At 46.1% G+C, this 22,890-nt stretch overlaps 1 protein-coding gene across 1 annotated transcript; it reads right to left on the bottom strand.

The window, feature by feature from the left end:
* Window positions 1–18,387: 18,387 nt before the first annotated feature.
* On the bottom strand, window positions 18,388–22,617 carry LOC123165516 (3-hydroxy-3-methylglutaryl-coenzyme A reductase 3). Its single transcript, XM_044583177.1, has 4 exons — window positions 21,605–22,617; window positions 21,134–21,315; window positions 19,851–20,197; window positions 18,388–19,193 (listed from the first exon to the last, which is right to left on the bottom strand). Exons 1-4 carry the CDS (start codon window positions 22,495–22,497, stop codon window positions 18,942–18,944), a joined length of 1,674 nt encoding a protein of 557 aa, XP_044439112.1. The 5' UTR covers window positions 22,498–22,617; the 3' UTR covers window positions 18,388–18,941.
* Between the last annotated feature and the right edge of the window lie 273 nt (window positions 22,618–22,890).

The raw sequence follows: 22,890 nt of genomic DNA, 5'->3' as shown, positions 1-22,890 counted from the left end.
TCATGCCTCGCCAACTCCTATGCCTCGTAGCCCAAAACTGTTTTGATAGCCACGACAAGTCAACCAATGCTCCGCGTGTAAGTGTCCGACACAAACCCATCACTTCAAGGAGATCTAGTGGCACCCTAATTTCATAGGCCTGCCACTAAATATACTTGACATGTGAAGGTGCAGCAATTGGGGAGGCATTTGTACTTGATATCCTTTGAGGGATCACCCTACTTAAAACATCTACCATGCAAAAGGAAGGGTGCATAAAAGGGATAAACTTTCACAGGCAGTTTATGTATGTGTGATATGGTATAGCCCCTTTTCACAGCGCGTGGTGATCTCCATCTCCACGTGCGCAGTCTGCCCATGCATGGTTGTCCTCGTGGTGATCTCCATCTCCACGCCATGGTGTCAACCGCCAAGTGTTACATAAGATACTATGCTATTAAAAACTAATAGCTACTGAAAGTAAATTACATTACATGGCTTCTCATGTTGACACGCAGGTCATTAATACAATAATGGGACAACCATATGGCTCCTGCCGGTTGCCGCACTCTTGACACGCAGGTCATGAAACAATAATATACAAGCAACATACATGGGCTATACCAAATCACGGTCATTCCCTGCAAAAATGAGTCAGGCGTTCTACCGCCGAAGATAAAACCTCCTGAAACTCTATCTTCCAAGCGGATTTTCGTTAGCTTCAGTTTGACAGGTCGTGGAGCAAAATCGGAGTTCGTATGCAAAAGTTACAGCCGTTTTACCGAGACCGCTCCAACATATTTCAGCACCGCGGAAATCACATTTCCAAGGTGTTGATCTATGTTCCGATTCGATCAATCTCATTGATCTTCGCATGCTGCATCCGGATTTATGTTCCACTGTCTACCCCGATGGCGGACAACCGACCGGTAGGGGTAAGTCGTGTCACGACCTCTGCATCACAATCACGGAAACAAGATCACGAAACCAACCTTCAACACTGACATGCGCGACCGATCTCATCGACCCGCACCTGAACCGATCTACATATCTCATATGCATATCATCGAATCTATTACCACACAGCGGAAGCTCTGATACCACTGTTGGAACACGCGGTACGCTACGCTAGCGCCAAATAATATTTTCTACCGCGCACCCAAGATCATGCTGCTGGAAATAGATCACGGGATCGGGTTTACCACTAGACGCGCAGTCACCACAGCGGAAGTAGAGTTGGTGATGCGTGTAGCCGATCTCCCGGGCCGTCTCCTCCTCGTGTTGCCGATCTCCCGCGAACAGCGAAGACCCGTGAACGGTGATCTCCCGCGAACGGCACCTCGCGGTTCCCTCGAACGGTTCGTCCAAGCACCGCAGATGCGATGCCTCCAAGGTATCCACACGTACGGGGAGCAGCGTCGAGCGGCGGACTGCTAGGTCCGGTCGCGCGGCATGGGCATGGGGAGTGGCGGTGGCTAACCAGGGTTCAATCCGATCACCCTAAGTGGTGTGCCCACTCCCCTTTATATAGACCTCCGAGGTGGGCTCAACACTTGAGCCCACTAGGAGTCCACATCCATTTTCCACTCGGATCCAATCCGAATGGGCTTCAGCCCCTTAAGTATGCGACCCTATAGGTTCACGTACACATGGACACGACCAGAGTCGATAGTTGGTAGCGGCTCCTAGCAGAACGTGCCAACTCCCATGTGGGCATAAAGTCGTTTGACGAACCTCAACAATGTGGCATATGCAACATTCCTTTTGCCTCACGATATTTGTTGTCGAGCTCAAGGCGAGTACTTGTCACCCTTGTGTTAGCTCGACCTCTCTTCTCGAAACCATGATACAGATTCCTGAACTGGGTTAACACTTAACCCAAGTCGCATGGCCATGCTTTCCGAATCTGATCACTCGAGAGGGCCCAGAGAATATCTCTCCAAATAGGAGGGGCAAATTCCATCTTGGTCAACCATGTCTCGCGGCATGTCTCACGACTCACCTGAAAGCTACCTTTATAACTACCCAGTTACGGAGTAGCGTTTGATAGACCCTAAGTGAGTCGATCCTCATCCCGAGAACATGCGAGGACCTCAGGTCTAGGACATGGCATAAACATTACACTTGAGACTAACAGACGACTATATCTCGCTGCGTCTCAAAGTGGGTCTGTCCGGCTCGGAGATCTCCACCCCCGAGCCCATACTATCGGTTTAGCATCTCCATGCACATGACTTGTGAAACATAGTCATCAACCGAGTCGTATACTAGTCAAGGATATGTGTCCGCATAACCTTATCAACTAGGGACCATTAAAACAATCATCATACAATACATAGTTCCACAAACAAGTCACATACTTATTAATACATATCATTGATGATGTTCAAGGACAATACAAAGGACTCATGAATACATATGGAAATATCATCATCACATGATTGCCTCTAGGGCATATCTCCAACACCGTCAATAAGCTATTTCTTTTACCGTTTATTTTGCTTTCTTTACTTTTACTCTTTACCATAAAAATATCAAAAATATTATCTTATCATATCTATCAGATCTCACTATCGTAAGTGACCGTGAAGGGATTGACAACCCCTTTATCACGTTGGTTGCGAGGTTCTTATTTGTTTGTGTAGGTGCGTGGGACTCGAGCGTGGTCTCCTACTGGATTGATACCTTGGTTCTCAAAAACTGAGGGAAATACTTACGCTACTTTACAGCATCACCCTGTCCTCTTCATGGGAAAACCAACGCAGTGCTCAAGAGGTAGCAAGAAGGATTTCTGGCGCCGTTGCCGGGGAGTCTATGCACAAGTCAAGACATACCAAGTACCCATCACAAACTCTTATCCCTCGCATTACATTAATTGCCATTTGCCTCTCGTTTTCCTCTCCCCCACTTCACCCTTGCCGTTTTATTCACCCTCTCTTTTCCGTTCGCCTCTTTTTCGCTTGCTCCTTGTTTGCTTGTGTGTTGGATTGCTTGTCACGATGGCTCAAGACAATACTAAATTGTGTGACTTTACCAATACCAACAACAATGATTTTCTTAGCACTCCGATTGCTCCTCTTACCAATGCTGAATCTTGTGAAATTAATGCTGCTTTGTTGAATCTTGTCATGAAAGATCAATTCGTCGGCCTTCCTAGTGAAGATGCCGCTACCCATCTAAATAGCTTCGTTGATTTGTGTGATATGCAAAAGAAGAAAGATGTGGACAATGATATTGTTAAATTGAAGCTATTTCCTTTTTCGCTTAGAGATCATGCTAAAGCTTGGTTTTCGTCTTTGCCTAAAAATAGTATTGATTCATGGAATAAGTGCAAAGATGCTTTTATCTCTAAGTATTTTCCTCCCGCTAAAATCATCTCTCTTAGAAACGATATCATGAATTTTAAGCAACTTGATCATGAACATGTTGCACAAGCTTGGGAGAGGATGAAATTAATGATAGGTAATTGCCCTACACATGGTTTGAATCTTTGGGTGATTATACAAAAAAATTATGCTGGATTAAATTTTGCTTCTAGAAATCTTTTAGATTCGGCCGCGGGAGGCACTTTTATGGAAATCACTTTAGGAGAAGCTACTAAACTCCTAGAAAATATTATGGTTAATTATTCTCAATGGCACACCGAAAGATCTACTAATAAAAAAGTGCATGTGATAGAAGAAATTAATGTTTTGAGTGGAAAGATGGATGAACTTATGAAATTATTTGCTACTAAAAGTGTTTCTTCTGATCCTAATGATATGCCTTTCTCCACTTTGATTGAGAATAATAATGAATCTATGGATGTGAATTTTGTTGGTAGGAATAATTTTGGTAACAACGCGTATAGAGGAAACTTTAATCCTAGGTCGTTCCCTAGTAATTCCTCTAATAATTATGGTAATTCCTACAACAATTCTTATGGAAATTTTAATAATATTCCCTCTGAATTTGAGACTAGTGTTAAGGAGTTTATGAATTCACAAAAGAATTTCAACGCTTCGCTTGAAGAAAAATTGCTTAAGGTTGATGAATTGGCTAGGAACGCTGATAGAATTTCTCTTGATGTTGATTCTTTGAAACTTAGATCTATTCCACCTAAGCATGATATCAACGAGTCTCTCAAATCCACGAGAATTTCCATTGATGAGTGCAAAGAAAGAACCGCTAGGATGCGTGCTAAGAAAGATTGCTTTGTGAAAGCGTGTTCTTCTAGTTTCTATGAGAATAAAGATGAGGATCTAAAAGTTATTGATGTGTCTCCTATTAAATCTTTGTTTTGCAATATGAATCTTGATAATGATGGGACTGGAGATGAGTCACCTTTACCTAGAAGGCGTCCCAAAATTTCGGAGTTTTTAGATCTTGATGCAAAAATTGGTAAAAGTGGGATTGAAGAGGTCAAAACTTTAGATATCAATGAACCCACTATTTTGGATTTCAAGGAATTTAAGTATGATAATTGATCTTTGATAGATTGTATTTCCCTGTTGCAATCCGTGCTAAATTCTCCTCATGCTTATAGTCAAAATAAAGCTTTTACTAAACATATCGTTGATGCTTTGATGCAATCTTATGAAGAAAAACTTGAGTTGGAAGTTTCTATCCCTAGAAAACTTTATGATGAGTGGGAACCTACTATTAAAATTAAAATTAAAGATCATGAATGCTATGCTTTGTGTGATTTGGGTGCTAGTGTTTCCACGATTCCAAAAATTTTGTGTGATTTGTTAGGTTTCCGCGAATTTGATGATTGTTCTTTAAACTTGCACCTTGCGGATCCCACTATTAAGAAACCTATGGGAAGAATTAATGATGTTATTATTATTGCAAATAGGAACTATGTGCCCGTAGATTTCATTGTTCTTGACATAGATTGCAATCCTTCATGTCCTATTATTCTTGGTAGACCTTTCCTTAGAACGATTGGTGCAATTATTGATATGAAGGAAGGGAATATTAGATTCCAATTTCCGTTAAGGAAAGGCATGGAACACTTCCCTAGAAAGAAAATTAAATTACCTTATGAATCTATTATGAGATCCACTTATGGATTGCATACCAAAGATGGCAATACCTAGATCTATCTTCGCTTTTATGCCTAGCTAGGGGAGTTAAACGATAGCGCTTGTTGGGAGGCAACCCAATTTTATTTTAGTTTTTTGCTTTTTGCTTCTTCTTAGGAATAAATCTTTGATCTAGCCTCTGGTTATATTTTTTTTATGTTTTAATTAGTGTTTGTGCCAAGTTAAACCTATAGGAACTTCTTGGATGATAGTTATTTGATCTTGCTGAAAATTCCAGAAACTTTCTGTTCACGAAAACAATTGTTAAAAATCACCAGAACGTGATAAAATACTGATTCCAATTGCAGTAGATACATAAACAAACTATGTAGGGCGTCCTATTTTGGTAGATTTTTCTGAGTTCCAGAAGTTTGCGTTAGTTACAGATTACTACAGACTGTTCTGTTTTTGACAGATTCTGTTTTCCGTGTGTTGTTTGCTTATTTTGATGAATCTATGGCTAGTAAAATGGTTTATAAACCATAGAGAAGTTGGAATACAGTAAGTTTAACACCAATATAAATAAATAATGAGTTCAATACAGTACCTTGAAGTGGTGTTTTGTTTTCTTTCGCTAACGGAGCTCACGAGATTTTCTGTTAAGTTTTGTGTTGTGAAGTTTTCAAGTTTTGGGTAAAGATTTGATGAATTATGGAACAAGGAGTGGCAAGAGCCTAAGCTTGGGGATGACCATGGCACCCCAAGATAATCTAAGGACACCAAAAATCCAAAGCTTGGGGATGCCCCGGAAGGCATTCCCTCTTTCGTCTTCGTCCATCGATAACTTTACTTGGAGCTATATTTTTATTCACCACATGATATGTGTTTTGCTTGGAGCGTCTTGTACGATTTGAGTCTTTGATTTTTAGTTTACCACAATCATCCTTGCTGGACACACCTTTTGAGAGAGACACACATGATTCGGAATTTATTAGAATACTCTATGTGCTTCACTTATATCTTTTGAGTTATATAGTTTTTGCTCTAGTGCTTCACTTATATCTTTTAGAGCACGGTGGTGGATTTGTTTTATAGAAACTATTGTTCTCTCATGCTTCACTTATATCATTTTGAGAGTCCTACAAAACAGCATGGTAATTTGCTTTAATTGTGAAATTAGTCCTAATAGGCTAGGAATTCAAGATTAGTAAAAACTTTCTTATGAGTGTGTTGAATACTAAGAGAAGTTTGATGCTTGATGATTGTTTTGAGATATGGATGTAGTGATATTAAAGTTGTGCTAGTTGAGTAGTTGTGAATTTGAGAAATACTTGTGTTGAAGTTTGCAAATCCCGTAGCATGCACGTATGGTAAACGTTGTGTAACAAATTTGAAACATGCGGTGTTCTTTGATTGTCCTCCTTATGAGTGGCGGTCGGGGACGAGCGATGGTCTTTTCCTACCAATCTATCCCCCTAGGAGCATGCGCGTAGTGCTTGGTTTTTGATGACTTGTAGATTTTTGCAATAAGTATGTGAGTTCTTTATGACTAATGTTGAGTCCATGGATTATACGCACTCTTACCCTTCCATCATTGCTAGCCTCTTCGGTACCGTGCATTGCCCTTTCTCACCTTGAGAGTTGGTGCAAACTTCGCCGGTGCATCCAAACCCCGTGATATGATACGCTCTATCACACATAAGCCTCCTTATATCTTCCTCAAAGAGCCACCATACCTACCTATTATGGCATTTCCATAGCCATTCCGAGATATATTGCCATGCAAATTTCCACCGTTCCGTTTATCATGACACGTTCATCATTGTCATATTGACTCGCATGATCATGTAGTTGACATCGTATTTGTGGCAAAGCCACCATGCATATTATTTCATACATGTCACTCTTGATTCATTCCCGGTACACCGCCGGAGGCATTCATATAGAGTCATACTTTGTTCTAGTACCGAGTTGTAATCATTGAGTTGTAAATAAATAGAAGTGTGATGATCATCATTCATAGAGCAGTGTCCCAAAAAAAAGAGAAAGGCTAAAAGAAAAAAAGAAAGGCCCAAAAAAAGAAAAAAAGGGGCAATGCTACTACCTTTTTCCATACTTTTGCTTGAAAGTAGCACCATGATCCTTATGATAGATAGTCTCTTGTTTTGTCACTTTCATATACTAGTGGGAATTTTTCGTTATAGAACTTGGCTTGTATATTCCAACAATGGGCTTCCTCAAATGCCCTATATCTACGTGAGCAAGCAAGTTGGATGCACACCCACTTAGTTTCTTTTGTTGAGCTTTCATACATTTATAGCTCTAGTGCATCCGTTGCATGGCAATCCCTACTCCTCACATTAACATCAATTGATGGGCATCTCCATAGACCGTTGATTATCCGCGTTGATGTGAGACTTTCTCCTTTTTTGTCTTCTCCACATAACCCCCATCATTATATTATATTCCACCCATAGTGCTATATCCATGGCTCACGCTCATGTATTGCGTGAAAGTTGAAAAAAGTTTGATATAACTAAAGTATGAAACAATTGCTTGGCTTGTCATCGGGGTTGTGCATGATGAGAGCATTCTTGTGTGACGAAAATGGAGCATAACCAAACTATATGATTTTGTAGGGATGAACTTTCTTTGGCCATGTTATTTTGAGAAGACATAATTGCTTAGTTAGTATGCTTGAAGTATTATTACTTTTATGTCAATATTAAACTTTTATCTTGAATCTTTCGGATCTGAATATTCATACCACAATTAAGAGGGTTACATTGAAAATTATGCTAAGTAGCATTCCACATCAAAAATTCTGTTTTTATCATTTACCTACTCGAGGACGAGTAGGAATTAAGCTTGGGGATGCTTGATACGTCTCCAACGTATCTATAACTTTTTATTGTTCCATGCTATATTATATTCTGTTTTGGATGTTTATTGGGCTTTATTATACACTTTTATATTATTTTTGGGACTAACCTATTAAGCGGAGGCCAGCCCAAATTGCTGTTTTTTGCCTATTTCAGTGTTTCGAAGGAAAAGGATATCAAACGGAATCCATCTTGGGGCCTTTTCCGGCGCTCCGCCGGAGGGGCCATTGATCACGGAGGGCTTCTACATCAACACCGTAGCCTCTCCGATGATGTGTGAGTAGTTTACCTCAGACCTTCGGGTCCATAGTTATTAGCTAGATGGCTTCTTCTCTCTCTTTGGATCTCAATACAAAGTTCTCCTTGATCTTCTTGGAGATCTATTTGATGTAACTCTTCTTTTGCGGTGTGTTTGTCGAGATCCGGTGAATTGTGGGTTTATGATTGAATTGTGGGTTTATGATCAAGATTATCTATGAACAATATTTGAATCTCCTCTGAATTCTTTTATGTATGATTGGTTATCTTTGCAAGTCTCTTCGAATTATCAGTTTGGTTTGGCCCACTAGATTGATCTTTCTTGCAATGGGAGAAGTGCTTAGCTTTGGGTTCAATCTTGCGTTGTCCTTTCCCAGTGATAGCAGGGGCAGCAAGGCACGTTGTATTGTTGCCATCGAGGATAAAAAGATGGGGTTTATATCATATTGCATGAGTTTATCCCTGTACATCATGTTATCTTTCTTAAAGAATTACTCTGTTCTTATGAACTTAATACTCTAGATGCATGCTGGATAGCGGTCGATGTGTGGAGTAATAGTAGTAGATGCAGAATCGTTTCGGTCTACTTGTCGCGGACGTGATGCCTATATACATGATCATACCTAGATATTCTCATAACTATGCTCAATTCTATCAATTGCTCGACAGTAATTCGTTTACCCACCGTAATACTTATGCTCTTGAGAGAAGCCACTAGTGAAACCTATGGCCCCGGGTCTATTTTCCATCATATTAATCTTCCGTCAACAAGCTATTTCTTTTACCGTTTATTTTGCTTTCTTTACTTTTACTCTTTACCATAAAAATACCAAAAATAGTATCTTATCATATCTATCAGATCTCACTCTCGTAAGTGAAGGGATTGACAACCCCTTTATCGCATTGGTTGTGAGGTTCTTATTTGTTGGTGTAGGTGCGTGGGACTCGAGCGTGGTCTCCTACTGGATTGATACCTTGGTTCTCAAAAACTGAGGGAAATACTTACGCTACTTTACTGCATCACCCTTTCCTCTTCAAGGGAAAACCAACGCAGTGCTCAAGAGGTAGCAATCCACTATCCATAATCTATTCTGAAGCCTTTGGTGTCATACCCTACAGTGCAGTTTGGGGGATAGGCTTCACCAAGGGTATTGTGAAGCATAAACATTTGACGAACAAGCGGATTATGAAAGTTCAGATCTCGGTTAGGATAAATAGGATTATTGTCAAGGAATCGTGGGACAAAATACATAGTAAGACCATTTGGACATTTCATCTTGTGTCCCACAAGATGTTTAAGGTCCCCGACATAAGCATCAGACGCCTTTGATTTCCGACTGGAGACCATTTCCTACAAAAGAAAGTTAATTCTTCTTAACCACCCACATCTTCAGGGGTGGCTTAGAAGCAATGAGTCTAAGTGCAGCATCTGAGAACTTCGGCTTTGGAGCCCTAGCAAATAGCCTTGCAGGAGGTGAATAATACTCATAAGAATAAGCAGAAAAGTTCTTGGTTTTATGAACATAGCGGTTTGACGAAACACGCTCATGTTGGAAATATGCCCTAGAGGCAATAATAAATTGGTTATTATTATATTTCCTTGTTCATGATAATCGTTTATTATCCATGCTAGAATTGTATTGATAGGAAACTTAGATACATGTGTGGATACATAGACAACACCATGTCCCTAGTAAGCCTCTAGTTGACTAGCTCGTTGATCAATAGATGGTTAGGGTTTCCTGACCATGGACATTGGATGTCGTTGATAGCGGGATCACATCATTAGGAGAATGATGTGATGGACAAGACCCAATCCTAAGCCTAGCACAAGATCGTGTAGTTCGTTTGCTAAGAGCTTTTCTAAATGTCAAGTATTAGTTCCTTAAACCATGAGATTGTGCAACTCCCGGATATCGTAGGAATGCTTTGGGTGCACCAAACGTCACAACGTAACTGGGTGGCTATAAAGGTGCACTACAGGTATCTCCGAAAGTGTCTGTTGGGTTGGCACGAATCGAGACTGGGATTTGTCACTCCGTGTAAACGGAGAGGTATCTCTGGGCCCACTCGGTAGGACATCATCATAATGTGCACAATGTGACCAAGGAGTTGATCACGGGATGATGTGAGTTACGGAACGAGTAAAGAGACTTGCCGGTAACGAGATTGAACAAGGTATCGGGATACCGACGATCGAATCTCGGGCAAGTAACATACCGATAGACAAAGGGAATTGCATACGGGGTTGATTGAATCCCCGACATCGTGGTTCATCCGATGAGATCATCGTGGAACATGTGGGAGCCAACATGGGTATCCAGATCCCGCTGTTGGTTATTGGCTGGAGAACGTCTCAGTCATGTCTGCATGGTTCCCGAACCCGTAAGGTCTACACACTTAAGGTTCGATGACGCTAGGGTTATAGGGAATAGAGATACGTGGTTACCGAATGTTGTTCGGATTCCCGGATGAGATCCCGGACGTCACGAGGAGTTCCGGAATGGTCCGGAGGTAAAGATTTATATATGGGAAGTCCTGTTTTGGTCACCGGAAAAGTTTCGGGTGCTATCGGTAATGTACCGGGACCACCGGGAGGGTCCCGGGGGTCCACCAGGTGGGGCCACCAGCCCCAGAAGGCTGCGTGGGCCAAGTGTGGGAGGGGACGAGCTCCAGGTGGGCTGGTGCGCCCCCCCACCAAGGCCCAAGGCGCAGGGAGAGTGGGAGGGGGCAAACCCTAGGTCCAGATGGGCCTTAAGGCCCACCCTAGTGGCGCCCCCCTCTCTCCTCCCCTTGGCCGCACCCTAGATGGGTTTTGGGGGCTGCCGCCACCCCTAGGGAGGGAAACCTAGATGGGGGCGCAGCCCCTCCCCTTCCCCTATATATACTTGAGGTATTTGGGGCTGCCATAGACACGAGAACACCTCTCTCTTGGCGCAGCCCTACCCCTCTCCCTTCTCCTCTCCCGCGGTGCTTGGCGAAGCCCTGCAGGATTGCCACGCTCCTCCACCACCACCACGCCGTCGTGCTGCTGCTGGACGGAGTCTTCCCCAACCTCTCCCTCTCTCCTTGCTGGATCAAGGCGTGGGAGACGTCACCGGGCTGCACGTGTGTTGAACGCGGAGGCGCCGTGGTTCGGCGCTTAGATCGGAATCAACCGCGATCTGAATCGCTACGAGTACGACTCCTTCATCCGCGTTCTTGCAATGCTTCCGCATCGCGATCTACAAGGGTATGTAGATGCACTCCCCTTCCCCTCGTTGCTAGATTACTCCATAGATTGATCTTGGTGATGCGTAGAAAATTTTGAATTTCCGCTACGTTCCCCAACAGCTCATATTCATAAGTCTCAGTATGGTTTCCCTGCAAAACATTGGCGTTAGGGTGACTCTGGTGAGTGCTTTGTCTGTATGAAGCCTTTGGACCATATGAAGCCTTTGGTCTAGGGTTTGTCTTCTTCCTAGGTGGTGTCATGATGACATTCACATGAAGATTCTGAAGACAACTTTTGGGCACCCAGATCTTCTTCATAGGTGGTCCATTCCTGCAGTTAGTACCAATATACCTGGCAAACACTTCACCATTTTGATTCTTAAACAGTTTATAGTTTGCATTAAAGGATTCATCAATGATAATCGGGTAAGCACAAGTGAAGCCAGATAAGGTAGATGGATCCACTGAAGGTCCCTTTGCAGCAACCCATGTGGTTTTGGGGTACTGCTCAGGCTTCCAGTAAGAACCATCAACATTCATTTTCCTCTCGAACCCAACACCCTCTTTCCTAGGGTTTCGGTTCAGTATCTGCTTTTTGAGGACATTACATAGTGTCTGATGCCCTTTGTGACTTTTGTACATTCCTGTCTCAAGCAATGTCTTCAACCTGGCATTCTCATCAGCAGTAGTAGTGGTATCCTCAGTAGAGGGGTTAGTTACCACCTCAGCAGTTGAAGATATTGCAACAGTAGCAGCAGTAGAACATTCAGCAATACAGACAGCGTTATCACGCTCAAGACATTTTAGACATGGGGGTTCAAATCCTTCCTGAGCGGAACTGATCTGTTGAGCGCGAAGTGACTCGTTCTCCTTTTGAAGATCTTCATGAGCCGCTCTCAAGTTCTCAAGTTCTTGCTTCCTTTGAAGATAATCGTAGGAAAGCTTTTCATGAGTTGTTGAGAGCGTTTCATGACGACTTTCAAGTTCCTCATACTTGACATGAAGATTTTTTATGTCTTCAATTAAGGACTGAGATCGGATCATTTCCGCGTCCAACAGGTCATCGCTTTTGTCTAGTAATTTTTTAATATGTTCCATAGCATTCTGTTGTTCAGTTGCAATTTTAGCAAGTGTTTCATAGCTAGGTTTAGATTCACATTCAGAGTCATCTTTGCTTGATGTTTGAAAGTAAGCATCGCGTGAGTTTACCTTGGCACCGCGTGCCATGAAGCAGTAGGTGGGAGCAGAGTCATCCTCATCATTAGCATCAGCATTGGTGACGGGGTCATTGTCTTCAGTGTTGAAGATGGACTTGGCAACATAGGCTGAAGCTAGAGCCAGGCTTGCCACGCCTGAATCAGATTCCTCTTCAGAATCCACCTCTGCCTCCTCAGATGCAGACTCCTCCTCTGAATCCATCTCCTTGCCAACAAATGCACGAGCCTTGCCTGATGAGCTCTTCTTGTGTGATGAAGACTTTGAAGAACACTTTGAGAATTTCTTCTTCTTCTTGTCATCAGAATCGTATTCCTTGCTCTTTTTCTTCTTCTTGGTCTCACTGTCCCACTGTGGACACTCAGAGATGTAGTGACCAGGTTTCTTGCACTTGTGGCATGTTCTCTTCTTGTGATCACGAGTGGAGGCTTCATCATTTCTTGAGCTGGATCTTGAAGACTTTCCGAAGCCTTTCTTCTTGGTGAACTTCTGGAACTTCTTCACAAGCATAGCAAGCTCCTTTCCAATGTATTCAGGATCCCCAGAACTGCAGTCAGATTCTTCTTCAGATGAGGAAACAACCTTTGCCTTCAAAGCAAGAGTTCGGCCATAGTTGGGACCATATATATCTATTTTCTTAGATAGCTGGAACTCATGTGTGTTGAGCCTCTCAAGTATGTCAGATGGATCGAGAGTCTTGAAGTCAGGGGCGTTCTTGAATCATCAGGGCCAGGGTGTCGAATGAGCTGTCAAGCGATCTCAAAAGCGTCTTGACGATTTCGTGCTTGGTGATCTTAGTGGTGCCGAGTGCGTGAAGCTCATTTGTGATATCAGTGAGGAGATCAAATGTGAGCTGGACATTCTCATTGTCATTTCTCTTGAAGCGGTTGAAGAGGTTGCGAAGAACACTAATCCTTGAGTCTCTCTGGGTTGAGACACCTTCGTTGACCTTGGAGAGCCAGTCCCAGACTAGGTTCGCAGTTTCCAGAGCACTCACACGACCATACTGTCCTTTTGTCAGATGACCACAGATGATGTTCTTGGCAGTCGAGTCCAGTTGAATGAACCTCTTGACATCAGCAGCAGTGACACCTTCACCGACCTTGGGAACACCGTTCTTGACGACATACCAGAGGTCGACGTCAATGGCTTCAAGATGCATACGCATATTATTCTTCCAGTAAGGGTAATCAGTGCCATCGAAGACAGGGCACGCAGCGGAGACTTTGATTATCCCTGCAGTCGACATAGCTAAAATTCCAGGTGGTTAAACCGAATCACACAGAACAAGGGAGCACCTTGCCCTGATACCAATTGAAAGTGCTAGTTGTCGACTAGAGGGGGGATGAATAGGCGATTTATGAAAGTCTTCAAAACACGTGGGCTTTGAAGACAAACAGTAGAAATAAACCTATTGATATGCAGCGGAAGTTAGACGACCCTAGACAAGCCATAGTCAAGTAAGTAATGAAGTGAAAGCACGAAGACTATCAGCAGCTAGGTAGTATGGATCAGGATGGAAGATAGTATGAAGCCAAACAACAACAGTCTTCACACAGTGAAGACAATCAGGTCATGCAAGTAGGCAATGACTTCATGAAGACAAACTGTAACTAAAGAGAGGTAAGGGATAGAACCAGTTGCTTGGTGAGGACAAGGATTTGTTGGACCAGTTTCAGTTGCTGTGACAACTGTACGTCTGGTTAGGGAGGCTGAGATTTAACTCAGAAGACCGCGTCTTCACCTTATTCCCCTTGAGCTAAGGACACTTAGTCTTCGCCCAATCACTCTGGTAAGTCTTCAAGGTAGACTTCCAAACCTTCACAGACTTCGTTCACCGGAAATCCACAATGACTCTTGGATGCTTAGAACGCGACGCCTAACTAGCTGGAGGATTCACAGTCCTCAAGTGTAATAAGTCTTCAGATCACGCGGACAGAAAGACTTCAGTGATGCCTAACACTCTTTGGCTCTGGGTGTTTGGGCTTTGTCCTCGCAAGGATCTCTCTCTCTCAAATGCTTCGGAGGTGGGTTGCTCTCAAACGACAAAAGCCGTGCACTAACTCTGAGCAGCCACCAACTTATGGTGTAGGGGTGGGCTATTTATAGCCAGGAGGCAACCCGACCTGATTTGTCCGAAATGACCCTGGGTCACTAAGGAACTGACACGTGTCCAACGGTCAGATTTCAAACACACGCGACAGCTTGACTTGAGCTACAAGTAAAGCTGACTTATCCAGCTCTGGATAAGATTTGCTCTCATTGTCTTCGCTCGAAGACATAGCATTTGGTTGAGCATCACATCAGTCACTCTGACTTTATTCACTTGGACCCCACTTAACCGTACGGTGGTTCCTTTTTTGATAAAGGGTGGTTCCTATGACTCAACAAAGAAGAAAAGGAAACTACGAAACAACTATGTCTTCGCACTCCATAGTCTTCACGTGAATGTCTTCTCATGTCATAATCTTCAATGTGAATAACTTCACAGACCACCATTATCTTCAATATCTTCACACATTTTTAGGGGTCATCTCTGATAGGTAAACCGAATCAATATGGGACTACTACCTGTGTTATCCTGCAATTCTCACAAACACATTAGTCCCTTAACCAAGTTTGTCGTCAATACTTGAAAACCAACTAGGGGTGGCACTAGATGCACTTACACGTCCGCTCCAGGCCGTCTCTGAGGCTGCACTGACCCTCGCGCTGCTGTTGCGTCGCCCAGTCGGGCGTAGCGAGCGTGGCACGCGGTCCCTGCAATCGCCATGAGGTCTTCCCCGCCGTCGCCCGACCCGCGTGCTGCCGCTGCGTCGCCCCTTCAGCTCGTAGCGTCGTGGCGCGCAGTCTACTCCATCGTCCCCGCGCGTCGACTTATGTGGTATGCGTCGCGCCGCCTCTCTAGGCGCGGGAACGCCACCATCCGCGCCGGTCTTCGTCATGTTGTCGGGTTCTTCCTCGCCTATTTCGAGCACCGTCGCCGCGCTTCTGACCTAGCCGCCGCCGCTGCTCTTCTTCCCGGTCCACGGCGAGTACCTCGACACCGGTCACCCCGACTCGACATCGGCCACGGCGTCCCTCGCACGGCTACCTCGACCACGGCTCCACCACCCTACGCTCTCGGCTACCTCAACAACGGCACGAAGGGCTACCGCCTTGCTTGAGCAACCTCGTCGGTTGCCACTCCAGCCACGACTCCGCGATGCATCGACCGTTACGACTGTGTGGGGTGTCCGTCGGCTTGCCTTCGGATTCTTCTCCAGTCTCACCGTCTGCATCGCTACCGCTGTGACTGTGGGGGGATGTTGAGTATATTGATTATTAGGAAAGACGAGATAGACTAGGATTTGTTCTGGCTTGTCTTTTATTTCAAGTTGATCATTGTGCTTATATATATATGCCCATGAGGCTTAAGCAAAATAATAATTATTCCATCAAATCTCTCTCTCTTCAAACATTTTGTATCAGAAATAAAAGAAAACCCATTTGGTCGAATACGAAAGGTAGAGGGGGAGCGGAAGGGAAGGGAATTGAGGGAAGGGTGAGCTAACATCTTTGCTGTGAATTGAAACCCGTATCTACACCCCTTTGAGGCTTTGACAGAGGTTTGAGAAATTTCTACTGGCCTGGCGACATCAAACTCAATGGAATAGCTCTGTTGGAGTTGGACAGTTGGAGGACCCATGGTCGATGGCCATCAACGGCAAGGTCACCCGTGGTTCATGCATCCGGACCCCGGTGATCCTGTCCTTGGACCCTCGCGGGAGGACCACTCGCGAGGCCGAGACCGTTGGAGTAACGTGAGCCACTCATGCGAGGCATGCGTCACGTGCACCAAGCACGCTGTCTGCACTTGTATGCATCTTGCCAATGGGCGTGCAACGAGCGAGCAACGGGTGGCCAGCATCTCAATTCTCAAAACAGGAGGATCTTTGGGCGGCAGCACGCACGCAGCTGTGATCCACAATGTCCTCCTTTTCATCTTCAATCATTACAGTACAACGAAGACCAAAAATAATAAAAATTACATCCAGATTCATAGACCACCTAGCGACGACTACAAGCACTGAAGCGAGCCGAAGGCGCGCCCCCGTCATCACCCCTCCCTTGCCGGAGCCGGGCACAACTTGTTGTAGTAGACAGTCGGAAAGTCGTCGTGCTAAAGTCCGACTAACACCCCAGAACAGCAACCGCCGCAGATGAAGAGAATTTTAGATCGAAAGGATCCAACCCGAAGACACATGAACAAAGACGAACAAAGACCGGATCCACCAAAGACAACCACCGACCAAATCTCGCGAGATCCGCCGAAGACACACCTCCACACGCCCTCCGACAATACTAGACACACCATTGGGACGGGGGCTAGGTGGGGGGAACCTTATTTCATCTTCAAGAAGCCGCCGCCGTCTCGTCTTCTTGAGCAAGACACAAACATTAACGAAACTTGAGGAAGCACATGAAAACGGAGCCCTCCCGCCGGTAAGTGCCGGGATCCACCGCGCACCCATGGCCCTAAGGCTACAGGAGACGTGGGAGTCCTTAGAGCATCTACAACCGGACTTCTCAAATCCGACCCTCCTTATACGTTCGTGGACGTGCCCGATCACCCCTCATATTTCGTCCACTGCATCCAACTGCCTGAAAGTTGATACCTCAAACCATGCAAAATAAAATCTAAGTACTATGTAGATATCTGATCTACCTACACTACTCGTCGTCGGAGATGTTGACGATCTCCGTGCCGGGCTCCGGGTAGATGGCCGCCTGCGGCAACTCTGACTCGTCGTTGAACTCCATCTCGCCGATGACTTCGTCAATCTGCGCCCTTCATTAGCGAGGGAAGTGGCGGTTGGCCTCCACCTTGGCCTCCAACTGGATGGAGTCGAGAATGGCCGCCTGCTTCGTCGCCTCTTCCGCTTGGGACACCTTGAACTCCGCCATGGAGTCCTCCATGGTGAAGTCCGTAGACGGCTCCGCCTCCTCCATGGCATGTTCTGCTCCGCCTCCTCCCCCTCCTTCCTGGCTTCGATGAGTCTCGAGGCAGGCCGGTTGCGATCCGGGCTTCGCGCCTAGCCCGGATTTCCTCGAGTAGTTGGAGGCGCCACTCCGGTGTGACTATGGCATAGGTCATCACCCTTTGTCGGGCCATGGCTATCGGCCAAGGGCGAGCGGAGAGGGAGGGAAGTGGATGTGGCTAGGGCTGGTGACGCGGAGAGGGAGAAAAATGGATGCGGCTAGGGCTGGGGTCGCCGTCGTGCAGCGAGCCAGAGCGGCACCTTGCGGCGGCATGTATGCGTCCACACCTTCAGAGGAGAAACCCGTCAGACCGATGGTTTTCCTAGTGTTTCCATGCCGGCCTGCGATCAGTCCGACGTAACGGACGCTCCCTTGCGCGTCTCAGATTTAGTCTGAATATGAGGGATGCCGGTCAGTCACGGCATATAGAGCCATAATGAGGAGCCCGTCTGGATCAGGTTTTTTTACCGGTCAGCGATCAAGCCGTCCGTTAGATCAATCCGAGCGTATACGGAGGGTTTGGGGAGCCTGGGTGTTGATGCACTTAGGCCGGGCACACAGAGCTCTCGTATGAAAGACAGCGCGATCTCGCTCTCAGGTCCATGTGCCGTGCCGGATCCGATCGCCAGAACGTGCATCCACATGCCCATCAAACACAGGCACCAGATTACTACTCGGAGGTGCCAATACAGATCGCAGATCCAGATTACTGCTACGATCAAGATTGCTACTACTAAGATGTCCATCGGTTCATGCAACAAACCTACCCGGGACAGGCACGTGAGGGCGACACTTGAACATCTGCTGACACATGCATCTGATCTGGATAGATATTAGGCAGATCTACAGAAAGGGCACGACGCTCCGCTGACACGACAATGGATGGACGGAGCCGCCACCATGCTCTGGAGAACTCCGCCGAGACCCACATCTTTCTACAATCACGTCACCAACTTTCGAAATTGTTCGACTAGCATAAAGGAAAAAGAAGCAAACAAAAGGTGAAACAGATACCACTACAAGGCTGGCTTCCTGAAGCAAGGAGAGAGATCTCTACACTTCGATGCTACAAAAAGATCCCCACACTTTGCGCGCCAAGGTAACCAACCCAACCAACCACAAAGCCTTATGAACACAAACAGGCTAAAAAGGTTAGCTTCTCCGGTGCCGCCCGGGGCCGTCCGTCGACGATGCCAGCAGCGGCAGCACGCGAAGAACGACGACAGAAACACCGGCCAGCATCGAGAAAGAAACTGGTCAAACTCTTCTCAGCTTGATGTTGATGAGCACTTCCTGTGTGTAGAATCAAGCCACACTCTAGATTTCTCCATTGGTTTCTTGGGCTGCAGCTCGTCGAGTCAATCAATCAAGAACTTAGAGATGCGGCCTTGGACATGTCTCTGCTGGATCTGTTGTACTTCATGTGGCTCTTGACGAGCTGGCCGGCGGCGAGGGCGGACAAGAGGGACAGCTCCCCGGCGAGAACCCCGCCTGCCACCACGGTGGCCAGGAGCCTCGCGTTCGATCCTGGCGATTCCCTGTTGGCGCCTTTCACGCCCAGCAGGTCCAGGCATGCAGACTGTGACGCCAACTGAGTCCCACCACCAACTGTGCCCACCTGCATTTTCAGCAAATAACAATCACAACATGTCGATCACTCGTCATATTCTCAGATGTTATCAAACAAGTCATGCTACACAGCTCAGCATGTTTTGGAAAACAAACAAGCATCGGATATGTAGGAAAAATGTGTTCTCGCCCTAGCAACACAAAGCACAAGACTGAATAATCGACAAATTAGCCTGCTCAAGACAACACGTAGCTAAATCGGAAAACAAGGCATCATAAAATATTCCCTTTCAGCTGGAAAGATTCCTCTGATATGAATCGGCTGATTGAGCTGACGAAGCATAGTTGGATCTTATGTAACCAAAATATAATTTCTGTTACGAACTATTCAAGTATATAACAAAACACTGTTCTATAATATAGCCAGAGTGCTAGGCCATATGAGGAGATACAGTTAGAGTTGATACACCACCTTTTCTTCAATAAATAGGTGCTCGATGGGGATGGGCACTTATTCGATATATGTATAAGGATGTGGATGTATTAAGTATTAATTAACCCATTAGGGACCATAAGTTACGTGCAGAGTATTTCTCGCAAATCAAAATTATAGTGGGACCAAAAAAAACTGTATTTGATGATCATCATCAGCACAATGCCTGGATATACTGATAACAGAACAAATAAAAACAATACAGTTGCATACCTCAATAGAGGGCATAGTGACAGATATGTGAAGATCTTTGCCATCATTTACAGCTTCCAACATTGTAATGCACTGAGAACTTTCCACATTTTGTGCAGGATCCTGGCCGGTGGCTATGAAGATAGCTGTTACAATATTGCTTGCGTGGGCATTGAACCCCCCAAGAGCTCCAGCAACAGCTGAGCCAGCAAGATTCTTGATCACATTTAGTTCTACTAGAGACTGCACATTGGTTTTCAGAACCTTCTTCACAATTTCCTCCTTGATTACTGCTTCACAAACCACAGACTTGCCACGCCCCTCGATCCAATTTACAGCGGCTGGCTTCTTGTCAGAACAAAAGTTACCTGGTTTCAATACCGAATGATAATAATTAGATTGGGAAAAAATGAAAACATAGAGATCTATTGTTTTACTTGTAGTATAATGCACATAATTATTATGCTAATCATATTGCTGTATATTACTCCCTCCATTCCAAAATACTTTTGAACTAAAACCATGAAAAGTATTCTGGAAGGGAGGGAGTAATATATTGCCAAATATGATATGCAAGGTGCCTAGGCTGTTTTCCCCTCATACAGTCCAACATGGATCGGGTTCCACTATCAAAATGACAGCAGACGGCTCGGTGTTAATTTGTGTAAAAAAAAAAGGGCCCAGTGATGTGCCTGCTTCAAATATTTATTCTTGCATAATTATTCTTGGAGCTTACGCACTTTGTCCTGAACCTTCTACATGCATGATGTTAAAGAATAAAGGTGGTTCCAGCTACTCAAATTTGGTACTTATTAAAGTCAATATCATTTTTGACTCATATTAGGAATCTTGCATTAAAGATATATCTTCTTACCAGAAAAATTGCTTTCAAAGCCCTTTCTAAACCTTCCTAATGCATCATGGCAAGTATCGTATGTAATTGAACATCTTATGGTATGCCAAGTTGGATCAGTGGTAATTTGATTTTATAAAAGGTATATTTTGATTGAACATGCCAATGTTCACCATATGTTGTCGATAAGCTCAACCCGATAATTCAGTAGTGCGCCAACTTATCCTTGTTAATCCATGCTGAAAACGGGGCCTAACTATGTGTACCTTCAAATGGAAACTCTGCTTATTATATGAAGTTTTTTTTTCTTTCAGTAAGCCATAATAAGAAAAATATAGTCTGTCTTGCAAAAAGTAAAGGGTGTCACTAGGAATTTCATTCTGACGAGAAGATTAGGTGACTCAAGTGAAGTAGTTCAGCTTCTGCAGGTGGTGGCAAAAGCAAAGCGAACCTGATATGCTAATGACATCCATGTCAGGGAAGTCATCCTGGAGGTAATCCAGCACGTTCTGCACGCCCTTGGAGATCATGTTCATCCCCATGGCATCCCCTGTGCTGCAGCTGAATCTCATGTACAGGTTCCTCCCGGCCATCGCGCACTGCACTCCCTGCAGCCTCCCAAATCTGCTCGACCTGCTCAGACATCATATTTTCCAGACAGTTAGTTACCGCGTTGTGTTCTACCGTACAAAGGAGAAATATTTGACAAGTAATACTCGTACCATCACCCTGCACCAGAATTCCAGAAATTCAAATCTTAAATGGTACTGTACTATAGAGTAATTAATATTGATTTAGGCACGTGACTTGAACCTCAGAGACGTATCGTCGAACACAAGCTGGGCGTTAATACCCGCCATCTGTTGCATCATAAGTTCGTCGTCGTATAGTACTTGGTGATGACTGATGAGTGTTGGTGTACCTGTTGAAGACAACGGACAGCGTATCGAAGTTGGCGGGGTCCTCCAAGAAGGCCTTGAGCTCGGCGGCGCGGCGCGCGGTGGGGAAGCGGGCGACGGGGGCGCGCGTCATCGCGTCCCGGAGCACAACGCTGGTGGCGCCACCTGACTCGGCTATGGCCTTGCAGCCGCGGTTGGTGCTGGCGACGAGGCAGCCCTCGGTGGTCGCCATGGGCACGTAGAACCGCTGGCCGTCGAGCAGGAGCGGCCCGGCGATGCCCACGGGGAGCTGGACGTACCCCACCGGCAGCTCGCAGCACTGCCCGAGGATGGACGCGTAGTCGAAGCCGTCGAGCGGGAGACCCTCGAACTGCCTCCCCGTGATCCGCCGCACGGCCTCGCGCCGGAGCCCCGCGGCCCGCCGGCAGTCGCCGAGCCTGGTCTCGAGCACGTAGGAGGGCACCTTCCCGGCGACGACGGAGGCCACAATCTCCTCGTCCTCCTCGGGCATTTTCTCGGGCACCACCGCGTCGGCACCCCCGAGAAGCCCGCACTGCGACGGCGCCGGCGCGGCGGGAGGGCCGACCAGGAAATCCTCGTCCTCGTCGCTGGACGAGACGATGGACTGGACGAAGGCGATGCCGAAGAAGCTGAGCAGGTAGATGAGCGAGGCGACGAGGCCGAAGATGGAGAGAATCTCGGTGAGGTCGACGACGTGGAGCGGCGTGGAGGAGCGGATCTTCTCGCGCCACCGCCGCATCAGGTAGGCGAGCGAGGCCGCGAAGAGCGCCGAGAAGATGAGGTTCGTGTGCCGGATCGGGAGCGGCAGCGCGTCCCCCGCCTGCAGCACCCGGGGCGCCCCCGCATGGCCCACTGCCGGCGGCGCCACCCTCCTCTGCCTCTGCCGCACATCCATGCGTGCGCGTGCGCGTCGGAGTCAAACGGGGGCGAGGTGGGCACGGCTCGGCCGCTCGGCGTGAGTGTGGGGTGGTGGCCGTGCCGCGAGAGGGAGCGGGTGTTTCGGGGGCCTCCGGATGCGCCCGCCTCGGCCTTTTTATTGGCAGTGTCAGTGGCAGTGGCAGCCCACATGCCCGGTGCGCTTACCGCGCGGCGACCCACCTGGCGCTGAGGCTGGGCCCGCTCGCTCGGCCGACATGGGCCGTGTGGCCTTCCTCTCCCCTGCGTTTTGTCCGACGTGTACACGTACTCTCTTTGGACTTTGTAATAAAAACGAAACTCTTTGCTACGTGACACGCCCACCTGCCAACTGCGGATTCCAGTAATAATACGAGTAAAATCTGGAATGTTG

This window comes from Triticum aestivum, chromosome 7D (assembly GCF_018294505.1).
Source record: "Triticum aestivum cultivar Chinese Spring chromosome 7D, IWGSC CS RefSeq v2.1, whole genome shotgun sequence".
Taxonomy (NCBI): Eukaryota; Viridiplantae; Streptophyta; class Magnoliopsida; order Poales; family Poaceae; genus Triticum; species Triticum aestivum.
This window is presented reverse-complemented; position numbering and strand designations above follow the sequence as displayed.

Excerpts from the sequence above, each read along its gene's own strand:
- LOC123165516 (XM_044583177.1), bottom strand. The coding sequence starts at position 22,497 with ATGGATGTGCGGCAGAGGCAGAGGAGGGTGGCGCCGCCGGCAGTGGGC. Across the intron at positions 21,316-21,604 it reads CTGTCCGTTGTCTTCAACAG|GTCGAGCAGATTTGGGAGGC; the intron begins GTACACCAACAC and ends ATGTCTGAGCAG. Across the intron at positions 20,198-21,133 it reads GGATGTCATTAGCATATCAG|GTAACTTTTGTTCTGACAAG; the intron begins GTTCGCTTTGCT and ends TATTGAAACCAG.